General features: G+C 36.1%; 1 protein-coding gene across 1 annotated transcript; it reads right to left on the reverse strand.

Annotated features, from left to right (window-relative positions):
* Nucleotides 1–758: 758 nt before the first annotated feature.
* Nucleotides 759–9,989, reverse strand: LOC100372592 (uncharacterized). The gene is made up of 6 exons (XM_085507022.1): nucleotides 9,776–9,989; nucleotides 7,788–7,871; nucleotides 6,804–7,031; nucleotides 5,096–5,302; nucleotides 4,515–4,730; nucleotides 759–1,159 (listed from the first exon to the last, which is right to left on the reverse strand). The coding sequence occupies exons 2-6, from the start codon at nucleotides 7,849–7,851 to the stop codon at nucleotides 882–884; spliced, it is 993 nt and encodes a 330-aa protein (XP_085363148.1). The 5' UTR covers nucleotides 7,852–7,871; nucleotides 9,776–9,989; the 3' UTR covers nucleotides 759–881.
* Between the last annotated feature and the right edge of the window lie 2,876 nt (nucleotides 9,990–12,865).

The following is a 12,865-nucleotide window of genomic DNA, read 5'->3' on the forward strand; positions in this document are numbered from 1 at the left end:
TATTCTGGATTTTATGCGTACAGGTGGAAATTTAGAGATGGTAATAAAGTCATGCAAACGTAGAACAAGCATGTTCATTGCAGGGGTCATGTCAAAAGTCAGCCCCCTTAGCCTGACATGGACTTCTGTGATAAAATCATCGACGATTTGAAAATCATTGGTTTAATTGTCCTATTCGTTTCAATCACAAAACTAAGATAATTGAAACGTTATACTCGTCCGCGTTACAAGATTTGTCGAAATATATTAATACAAAAAAGTATTAGGTAATAACATGTAAAAACAATACATTCAGTTGGATTGAAACACAAACAAAAATCATTAGAATATATGCTACTGTTAATGCTGCCTGTAATCCCAATGTTGTTCGTTATGACAACAATGTCAGGTGTAACTGGTCGTAATACTGGGTCTACATTATAATATTTATAAACACCTGCACCAAGAAAGAGATATAGGGTGCAGTACACGGGCATCATGTCAGTAGGATTGCACAAGAATAGATCAAACTGAGAAACATATGGGTTGTTAATGTTATTAGAAAGTGGTTCCATATAAGTACTTGTGGACATGGGGGGTCCGACCCAGTCATCACGTTCGAATACGTCGCATAGGAAATCCATATTGGACTCGTCGTAGTGCAACTACATGTGACAAATATATATTGTTGTTAATATCAATATAGAAATACTAGGTAATGTGCGCTTAATAAGTTATTTTACAAAAATTTCGTTACATGTACTTTTAAGCGTAGTTGCTTCGTTCAAAACAGGTATATTGTTTCTAATAAACCAGCCATAACACATTGACTAGGTAATTGTGCAAATCAGTATATTATGAAGGTATTCGCAGGCTGGATTGAAAGTTGCGTCTACAATATACTAAATTTCAAAATATATCGTAAATAATATAATACAAGTAAGTACTACTGTCCCATAGGAGTGGAAAGCACCAGCTGATGTGTTGTCACCATAATAACACAGACGTCCAGTAAAAGTTTCGCTGCCGAACAAATTAAGAGCCGACATAACTCGTGATATCATTTGACCCAGACCACTCGTTGTGTCTTCGTCCCCACTCACATCTTCACATCGATTGCCTGGATCGACATCCACATACGTACAGTCTTTGAGATGAGTCGTCAACGACACCGTTGTGACTAAAATAGAAGCATACAGAGTTGGTTAACACTCAGACTAGTAATACAAGTCTGAGCAGTGATCGCGCTAGGTTTCTACAAGTTGCGTATATCGAACGCATCAGTCACAAACAAATGCGTTTCCACAGATCATCAACGCGTACACCCACTTAACACACGACACATGTTTAATTTTAGTAGTTTTTATTAACAGCACGTTTTTTATACAATGTTGCAAACTAAGTATTTCAAGCCACAGTTAGTATTAAAGTGCGTTACCTTCACAATTTGCGACGATCTTTTTTCTGATGATAAAGTTCAAGTGCACGATCAAAATCAAAACGATCTGTTGGTGGTCCGTCCATCGAAATCAGCATGAGATTGTCAACATTCACTTCCTTTAGACGAGATCGTCTAGCACATTTTATTCGATTTTGCGTGGAAAACCCACGTTCACATGGTACGCTTGTTACTGGAATTACAAGTGAAATTGCTGCTAGTGAAGCATATGCTGGGTATATTTCACTGTAGTCTTTGATTAATAACCTGCAAGACTCATCAAAGTTTGGGTGACCATGTCCTCGTAATGTCAATTTCATTTGGCGGAAGTCACGGCGAAGTGTAGCGGCGTCGATCAAACCATCCTCTGCATCGCCGGCAAAAAAATCAGCAAGCAAATTTAACGCTTCATTTCCATGTTCACCTATAAATCTGTCATCTCTTGGATACTTGCTTGCATTGAGCACTGTGTCCAGACTAGCTAACTGGGACAGGTCTTCCCCAGGAAATTGACTGTGTAAATTGTCTATTAAATGCTGAACGAATTGTGCACGCATGACATTATGTGCGTTTATATTTACATCAGCACTGTAGACGAGACGGTTTCCTTTGTACTCCGATGTTTCCCGATTAAAATTTGTTATGAATTCATTTTCACTATCACCACAAAAATCGGTGTCACGGAATCTTTCAAGTTCCCGAACTGTGGATTCAACCATCGGACGAATAATTCCCAAGTTAACATTGTCCCGCTGAAAAATTAGGTTTAGTCTGTCAACAATTGGAAGTACGTCACGAAGCATTTTCATCGTGGCAACGAAAGAAAATGATTTTATCGCTCGCAATAGTCCTTCTGCTTTGGGATTATTTCTTGCTGCTTCCTCACCAAGCTCAAGATATAAAACCGCCCAGTTTTTGTCCAAACTAGCAACAGATCGTGACAATGAAAGCCATCGTACACTGCAGGGCTCCTTGAGACTTGAAAAGTCTTCATCGGACATGGCGGCAGTAAGTTCACGTAGTCTGCCATACCGGGCAGCGGAATGTTGAAAAAAATGGAATATACAATTGGCGGTGTCTCTAAATTCTTTGACTTTGGCGGTTTTCTTTGCAGCATTTGACGATGCCAGGGCTATACGGTGCGCAACACAATGTACGTGAATACAGAATGGCGAGGCCCCTTTTAAACGTACTCCAACACCGCTGTGTCTTCCCATCATGACACTCGCGCCGTCAGACCCAAGTCCGACCAATTTGCTGAACAGGGTGTCTCCTTTTTCGTCTATTACTTCTTGCATTTTATTAAAAATTGTTTCAGCATCACCACTTTGAACAGTATAGTTACCACCAAAAATAGTTTCAGCTCTCCCGTCCTCATTCAACACTCGGGAAAAATACAATTAATTTCTTATAAATTGTCACATTAACAGTTTCGTCCACAAGTATTCCAATAAAGGGACTTTCCGCAATTCTTCTTTTAACATCCTCTCTTATTGTCTCGACAATAATTTCCTGCATTTCTGTCACATTCGAATGGTGTGTTGGGATTGCAGTATCTTTAGAATTAAAAGCCTGGCAGCCGTTCACACGCTGTAGGTCGATAAGCCCTCTATAAACATCATTCGGTAATTCTTGTTTGGATAAAAAATACACCGTGCGAAAAACAGCTTTCCGCGTTGTGTCGGACTGGGTTTTATTAGCTTCAACTGCAGCTCCAAGTATTCGACTACTCTTGTCATTCTTTACAGCTCTCCTGTGTCCGGGACTGTCCATGTGTCGTTTCAATGCCGATTTCTGTAAATCCCCGCATCCTTTTGTGAAGGCATTATTTTCTCCTCGTTTCTCGCACAGTCGGCAGAACATGACAGTTTTATCTTCGCATTCCCGTTTTTCCGGACGTAGCCATTTATACTCTGCTTCCCAGGCTAACTGATACGTTTTCTGACGAACAAACTTGGCTTTCTTGCTGCAAAGAACACCTTTTTCTGTAATATCCGTGACATCGTGTTTCCAATTGGCTTAAATTTATTGTTCAGAGACGCAGAGAAAAAAAAAGTTGTCAATTTCTTAGTGGCCTTGTGAGAGTGGAATGCGTGTTAGCCACGTACACGTGTTACTGAATTTGTACATTCGGCGTGTTTGTTAATCGGTGTTGGAATGACCCGTTTAGTTCGGCATCAGCGAATGATCGCTATCAGGGGGTTAGTGAAAGTAAATTAAATTGTCGTATTTTTGCGTACATAGTACGCACTGTGTTTATTTTGTTGCGTACAATGTGATATTGATGCGTAATATACGCATGTTTTTGCGTAAACGCGACCACTGTCTGAGGTTAACATAAATAACTCGCTCCACTTCAACTCTCCATATACGTTTGAAAGCGGGGTAATTTTACACACCTTGACTCTAAGCATGAAAAATACCGGAAATTAATTAAAAAAAAATAACAAAAATGTATTTTCCCTAGATATGTTAACATCAGACCCCCAAATGAAGCCGATTTCAACCACTCTCTTCTCTTAGAAATATAGGAAAAGTTTCACTCACTAACTAAACAGCTAAAGTATATTCATTTTACCCCCAAATAGAAGATTATATACTTGTGTGCCTATGTGCACCAACGCCTTAATACATTCAAATTGTTATTGAGTTCAACCATGGGCCCTGCTCTGGGGTATACATGAACGTCTAATGTTCATTTTTTTTAAATTACTGCGGGTAAACTACTAGTATTTTGCGCGAGCTACTTTGTACAATTTCATAGGTCGCATGAGTTAATGTGTGTCGATATTACAGTAAACGGAAATGTTCATAGACCCATTGCAAACACGCGAACAAATGAAAACTCAGCACAAAATTATGCGACTCTGGAAGCGGAGATTGTTCCGCATTTCATGCGACTAATTAGGATCTTTCACATAATGCGATGTTATAGTGCAACGATTTCTCGAGGTATATGTATCAGATGATGTATATAATTATGTTATAAAAAATTATGACGGAAGAATGCAGTACATTTATTATATCAATCATCATGCATATATATATATATATATTACAATTATCTAAAAAGTATATTTGACACACACACACATACCAATTAAGCTTGCGTCAACTTCTCCATCAAATGATACACATTTTGCCACTTGGTTTCCCATCGGTGTGCACTGCACTTCGTCGATGCCCTCAGCGCTGGCGTCGAAAGGCACGGCAACGCACGCTTCGTTCTGAAAAAGGGCAAGTAGCGCGGATGGAATAGAGGTGGCATCTGTGGTTATGTGGCCACACTGAGGACAAGTAATAGTTTTGTAATCTGAAAAACGACAGAGATAATTCAACACAAAGTATACGTTACTTGTACATCGATAACCATCAACCTTGTGTTGCCATTGGGAAACTGAGATATCGTATGCATACATACGAATAAGTGTCCACACATTACAAATATAAATTGGAATACACATTAACACAGATATTATAAACCTTTGCTAACTTTCTTTTATTGTTATATTTGAATGTAGTTTGTCAGCTCTTTTGTTTTTCTTCACATCTGTATTGCATTTCAGTGAAATTCCGCTAAAGATTATTATTATAAAAGCTTATTATTGAATATATATCGAGTCAGAGTTATTTGAATAATCGTGTTACGTTGACGTATACTTGAAACGTGTGACTGACCTGGCTGACGGAATCCATCTGAATAACACAGGCGACCAGAAAATGAATCATCTCCAAGGAAGTTGAGGATTGACATAGCCTGGGTAATTTGTTGTGATAGATCTGTACCACTGTTCTCGTCTCCTTCAGTATGTTCACACACATTACCCGGGTCAATGTCCACCACAGCACAGTACTTAATATGTGTGTTCATAGCAACGATGCCAACTAGGGGTGAATTAAAGTCGAAGAGAGGCGAGTTAGCTGTATTCATGCATGTATTAAGACTTTGCATCTGGACCTTAGCTTCGTTCTGGTTACATACTGATTCTACAAGTTGCATACAAGAGCACAGCTTGAAAACTGTCATACATATAAATATAGCCAGGCAAAAAACAGTTCTTGAGTTCTTGTAAAATATTTTATCCGAAAACAATTTCCTGGTATTGAAGTGTTTTGACATAAATTGTTTGCTGCAGTGTGCATATACCATGGCCAATACCTTTACATAGGGTATTTGGGTGTTTTGGTAGTAGTTGGTACTTGTAAATAATGTACGTCTATTCCAGTGTCACGAAATTCTAATTCTAACCACATTCTGAAATTCAGCTAATGGACTGAAATTATACTGACAGTGTCTTTGAAGTCCTACTACTGTAAAACACTTTAAAAATAGCTACATATCATTTTAGCGAATTTGACTCAATGCATGAATTAACTGAATCTTAATTTAGCTAAAGTGCCAATAATCTTACTGTGAGAATATACTCTATTCTAATTAGCGACATTTAAATTTAGCGAAACTGTGGATTACCTAAACTAGCTAAAATAACATGCTAGCTTGTTTTACAGTATGTTTTACAGTATGCTCAGACTTCGTACTCTATTGGACATTGAACTTTTTGCAGTTTACGTCATCATAATACAATTTCACCAAAATAACAACCTCGGTATTGTTTAAACAAAATGCGAGGCAACGCTATTGTTTCGGCAAATTGTGGTCAAATAACCACCCTTCGTATCACAGTCTTGAATGGAGGGACATTGTGTCATGAATTTGTTTTCGCGTATCTGTTAACCGACTTAATTAGCTGATTATTAGCTGAATTGCTGTGTTATGTCTGTCGTCGTTTAGGCCTATTTGAAGTTTTGGACGGAACTTGGCTCAGTGATTTGGAACTAATTACGAGATATCCGTCGCGATTCTGACAGTTGGTATCCATAGTTATTAATGTAGTGAACGATTAATCAAAAGATATGACGTATTCAGTACTTAATGTGATTGGCTTTATGATTGAAGGTTACGCCCTAGAGTCTTTTTTCTGCTTTGTAATTGGTTAGAGTTTTGAAAATGAATAAAGAGAGTTTGAGTTGGTCTTGGGGAGCAGAGCACGATAGACGCAGTCTGAGAGTCGAGAGTCCAGTCCAGGGGCGAGCCTTGAGGCAGTCCAGTCTTGGGCGAGTCTTGGTTCAGCCTTACGATAGTTTTGGGGATTTTTTCCCCAGGGCGCTGTGTCTTATAGAGTGCTCGATTGACCGACTAAGACGAGAGCTGAAACGTATTTCGTTGTGTGTGTCTTATTTGACTGTAAAGTTTAGAGATAGAGAGACGAGACGAGTTTCCCCCCTGACAAGTGTAGAGAACCCCGAGAGAGAGAAGATTTTCCCCCTGATACGTATAAGTAAATGACAGCATAAACACAATCAACACATGATTAATGCAACTTACGGATCGAGAGGTCAGTATTAACAAGTCCGTCGAAAGATACGCACTTTGCTACTTGATTTACTGCGGCTGTACACTGGACTAAACTAATACCGTCAGCGGTCGGGTCGAATGGATATGCAACACAAGCTTCATTCCGGATTGTATTGATGGCCGCCAACGGAATCCACGAATCATCATCGAGGTCGGCTGAGATGTGGGTGCATTGTGGACACTCTATCGTAATATCAGCTGAAATAAAACAATATATAACACGTGTTTAATTACAGTTACTTTAACTGTGTTTTATCATATTACGACCAATTGAAAGCGGTGTTACAGGCATTACATACATTGCATAAGTACTAATAATGTGATAGGATACCATTACATCCATGATTTGAACTATCAGTTATCAAATGGAACAGCTGAATACGTTGTATTTACAGAGAAGCAATTGGCAACCTCGTCACTCAAAACGTGTCGAGCACCAATTTCAAAACCAATTCCAGCAATATGTTTTCAAATAACTTACTGAATAATACATCTTTTCCATTACCAAAAATTATGATATCCAACTATAAAATTCAAATTCTATCAATCACATCACAATTTTAAATTTGGTAAATTCATGTTAAGTAGTTGCTTGACGTCGTCCCATCCGATTGTGACCAAAGGGTTAGAAAAATGGCCCAGCAAACTATATATTAACTGAATCGACAATCTACATGCTTTTTAAAAATTGTGTGTTTTTCATTTATGTTTCAACATTCTGCTACGTGCGTCACCCCAAATGTAAAATAGTATTTTTTTTTCTGTAAAAAAAAATAAAGTCAATATCCTTATACTGACCGAAAGTACAAAATCAACATAGATACATTCTGGATATCTTTATTATGAGTAGATCCATTATCGTATTTTGTGCTTTGTTTTTAAATGAATAAGAGGGCGCCGGAAAACCAGGATGTTCTAAGATATAATGTTACGAATAAGGCAATTCAATCTCACCAAAAACCACGTATACTGTAGCTGTCGTGAGTATAAGCACAGACTGAAACATTTCGGTTACCATATGATGCTACGAGTATGTACCTGCAAACATAAATCAGTATTTATCAATAACATTGGGTATTTGATGTTCAGATTATCAATATTTTGACGGAGAGAATATACTTATACCGTACAAGCAAGATCGTCCTCGGAAAATCACCGAACGCACTAACATAAACAGTTGTGGCGGCACATTGTATTTTACCCGTGGAGATACAAATACAACAGGTAATACAACCTAGGGGAACGATCTTTTTACATTATTTTAAACTAATCATAGATAAAATATAAAATAACATGGTGAACCGAGGTTTTGGCGAATAGGTCCAATAGTATTGAACAAACATAAGATTAATATGACCAATTTTAGGACCAGCAACCATGATTTATATATTGAAAGAAGAATTGAATAATGGTCGAGAGGGTAATAAATTGAGAACATACAGAAAATTTAAAAATAAATTTGAATTAGAAAACTATTTGATATCACTGAAAAATGTTGAACTAAGACAAGCATTATGTAAATTTCGACTAAGCAACCACAATTTAAAAATAGAAAAAGGACGACATTCCAAACCAAAAACATCTGTAAAAGAAAAAGTATGTGAACTTTGCACAAAAAACCAAATAGAAGACGAACACCATTTCATCATGACTTGTCAATTTTACAATGACCAAAGAAAATTAATATTTGAGAAATGTAAGAAACAAATTAATAATTTTGATAATTTTACAATTAATGAACAATTTGCACTGACAATGAGTTATAATTTTACCTCATTTCATATCACACTCGGACAATTCATTAAAACTGCCCTCGACTTAAGACAGCAACACCTCCAAAATTGTTAACCCTTAATGCATTAACGCATCATTATTGTTATTACTTTTTTAACAATGGTTGCTTCTACCTTTATTATTGCTGTTAGTGGGATTTATTACTATTCATGTTTTTTTTTTAAGTTTTTTTTTTTTTTTTTTTTTTTTATTTTGATTATTATTATTATTATTTTTTAATCATTAGTTTAGTCTTAATGTTTTGTATTATTAGTCTACTTTTGTTTAGTGTAAATGTAACCATTTTAATTCCTCCTGGGGAATTTTATGTGTTTAATAAAGTATAAGTATAAGAAAGAGGCAGATATACACATCCTAAAGTGAACAGAATTTGTAAACAGTGTGATATTAATGATTTTCAGATTGAATGTTAAAAATACAATATTTTACGCCAAGACTCAAATCACATGACAAACTTAAAAATACTGACAAATTTATATGACTGATACAGACTAATGGTACGAGTACATTAACCAAAGTAAATATAAAAACATGTAAACTGTATCTTCATTTATTTTTCATTTTATATATTTGTATTTCTTTTTTCATAAAATATTATTACTGCATACTAATACTCGTATTCCTAAATATGCAATAATCAATGTTGTTGTTATTATTATTATTATTACGACTTTCAAATTTCAGAAAGTCTGTTGTTTCTGGTTATAAAGTAGCAGCGTTACATAAACGTATGAAGGTCATGAGGTTGAACTCTTTGCAGCGGATGTCAATGACTCATCTCAATAGTCTTAGAATACCCCCCCCCCCCGCCCCAACACACACACACTTTAACGTGAATGCTAGACAGCCTACGAATCGTGTTGCAAAATGGGTTGTTATGGAAATCATTAGGGTGTGACGTTACACAAATATATATAGGCGTTGTTACACTTACGCTGGACGCTTTACATTCCGCGGAGACTAGAATACGCGCTGACAAGTAACTGAACTGCAGAGCCGGGTGCAGAGCACACAAGGAACACAAGATACAGCAGTAGCAAGAACTGCTCCGAGTACTGTGCCGGGGTGCGAAGTGGACAGTGAAACCCCTTTAATCGATTTATAGATACGACGACAAATCAGGTCTCTTCAATAACATGTATACTTACTAGAACTTAGAAGCCCGATTCATGTAATGTCCTTCACTTCCGGTAATGTCGTGAATAGTATAAACTGGCGCTGATACGCTATCTGATTCTCAGTATAGTATAGTATATCCACAAGTGACAGTAGTGCGCATACCCTATTGTGCATGTGTGGGCATACAGTGAGGTGCCGTGCGATTTAGGGTTCGGGTGTGACAAAATATTGACCCATACTGTGACCTCAGACTATACAATGTATTACTCGTCTGAGCTGTGACGTGCCCTATTGAGATTGTCAACCAATCAAAATGACGCGACGGGGCCTCTTGAGTCACCGTGATTGCGTCTGTAAACGTGCAGTATCAAAGGCGCCATACAATACACATTGTCTCTTCAAATGGCTTCCTCAACGACTAGAAAGTTATCTTGGCTGAAATTACTGTTGTGGTATTAAAATGAATAAAAGGGGTATAAGACAAACTTTATCTCGGCTGTACAGAAGAAAGTATACATGTAGTTATATTTGGGCAGAAAATGTATAAAAAAAATAAAACATGGCAATTTACAGAATGCTTCTGTGTCTGGGCTATGAAATGAATATGCTATGGCATTGGCATATCACAACACTTACAGCTAAAAGGCGGATTTTAGTTTACCTCGATCAAAATAAAATGTGTTATAAATATTGTTATTGAAGGCATTAGCGCCTGATTTATCTAATTCAAATTATGACATTGGAATAGCATGTTGTTGACACACTTATAACTATAGTGTACCATGTGTGAAATGTACATCATTGCTGATTGTGCGTTAACAAATCTTGAAAATACCAATAAATAAATGAAAACTAAGAGTGTTTACGAACACACGAAACAAAAAAGTTATAACGAAAACACAAACGGATTTTCAGGATTTTGTTGCCGTTACCTCGTTTTCTCCAGGCAGTGCAGTAGTAGGACTAACAACTCTGGGGGAGGAACTTTCACAAATAAAGGGTCAATCATATTATTTAAAAAATAATAAATATATTTAACAGGTCTATTTATAGTATTGTACAAGTGTTATGTGATATCGATAAGATTGCAGGTGTATCACGAGGTTACTTAGCGTACTTGTATTTACGTTTTATAATAAATATATTTATTTATTCAAGAGACGCCTACAAATACACTGGCAGTTACTATCTTTCAGGCATGTTGACTCCCAGCACGAAAACGTGTATTATAGGTCAAAATGACCAGCTGATTATACTTATTTTCGATTTTGGATTACCTTTTTTCGAACGTGTTTTTTTTACTCCCGTGTGCGAAGCACACAATGGGAGTTTTTGCAATTACCCTGTCAGTATGTGTGTGTGTGTGTGTGTGTGTGATATCTCAAGAACCGTATGTTGTTTTTTAATGAAACTTGGTGTATATATGCTCTGGGCTAATGCGCAGATTTGATTAGGTTTGGGTTGAAATCCATACATATTAATTGCCTGATTTGCATGATAATTAGCTAATTTTTAGCTCTTCCTTGACTGTTCCACTGATATCCAAAGAGCCATTCATTAGATTTTGAAGAAATTTTGTACATATATGCTCTGGACTAATGCACAGATGTGATTAGTTTTGGGTAAAAATCCATGCATAAAATTAACCTAATTTACATAATGATTAGTCAATTTTCGGCTTTTCCACTGATATTTCAGGTGCTAGTCATCACATTTCAATGAAACTTACATAGAGACATGTAACGATGCACAGACAGATATGCGAAATATTAATTACCTAATTTGCATAATTAATCAATTTTCAGCCATTGATATTACAAGTACTATTACTTCATTACTTTTCAATAAAACGTGGTACATGGATGCACTAGAACCACCCAAAGACCTGATTAATTTTAAGTAAAAATGTGTGCATATTAATCAACTAATTTGCATAATTAGTTAATTTGTGGCTTTCACACTGATATCGCAAGTACTAATTATTCCATTTTAATGAATCTTGGTACATAGATGTTCTAGGACAATGCACAGACCTGATTAGTTTTGGATTAAAATCAGTGCATATTAATTACCTAATTTGCATAATTAGCCAATTTTCATCTTTTACACTGATATCACATGTACTAATTATTTCATTTCAATGAAATTTGGTACATTGATGCTCCAGAACAATGCACAGACCCACTCATTTTTAGGTTAAAATCAGATCATATTAATTACCTAATTTGCATAATAAATCATAATTTTTGGTTTTAATCACATTCGAATGAAACTTTGTACATAGATGGTCTGTGACAGTACTTATTTTAATTCAGTGAATCTTGGTATGTACTCCAACACAATATGATGATCAAATTAGTTTTAGGTTTATATACATCTATAATAAATGAATAATTTGCATAATAATTTACTTTTCAGCTTTCCACTGATTTAGTTAGGATTAATCATCATATTATAATGAAACTTGTGCACATGTGCACCCTAAAACAATATACAGAACTAAATCTATGCATAATAATTGCTTAATTTTTATAATAATTCATTTGGTTCATTGAGGTAATCCACAGACATGATTAGTTTAATGTTGATGAACATGCATATTGATTATCTATTATTAGCCCAATTCTGATATCTAAAAAATTAGATTTAAATTGAATTCATTGCAGAGATGCTCTGGAACTATTTAGACTAAAAACCATGGATGAAAAATCAAATGTATTTTCTGTATACATTTTAAATTTTGATAATGTGAATCACATTTTTTTCATGTTATGCATCTCAGATAGACAAAAATTAGTTGCCAAGCTTCTTGTTTGAAAAGCGAATCTTAAATTTTGAATTAATTTTAATGTGTCTCCAATACTCTCAGCACACGGGAGTCCTTTCTTTGATTACATTCATGGAATAGCGGCAGAAAAAGTAGCTATTCCATTACATTGCTTGCATATGACAGGACTGTGGAGACAAAGCTTGAGATTTCCCACAGACATTACGTGTTGAACATCTTGCCTTTGACACTTTGTGGTGAACTGTGTTCATTATTACTAGTATTGGAGGTTATTGGTGACACATAAACCCATATTTTCACACTTGGTAACAATGCTTTAAACCAAACCAAA

Source organism: Saccoglossus kowalevskii, chromosome 13 (assembly GCF_978046115.1).
Source record: "Saccoglossus kowalevskii chromosome 13, keSacKowa6.1, whole genome shotgun sequence".
Classification (NCBI taxonomy): domain Eukaryota; kingdom Metazoa; phylum Hemichordata; class Enteropneusta; family Harrimaniidae; genus Saccoglossus; species Saccoglossus kowalevskii.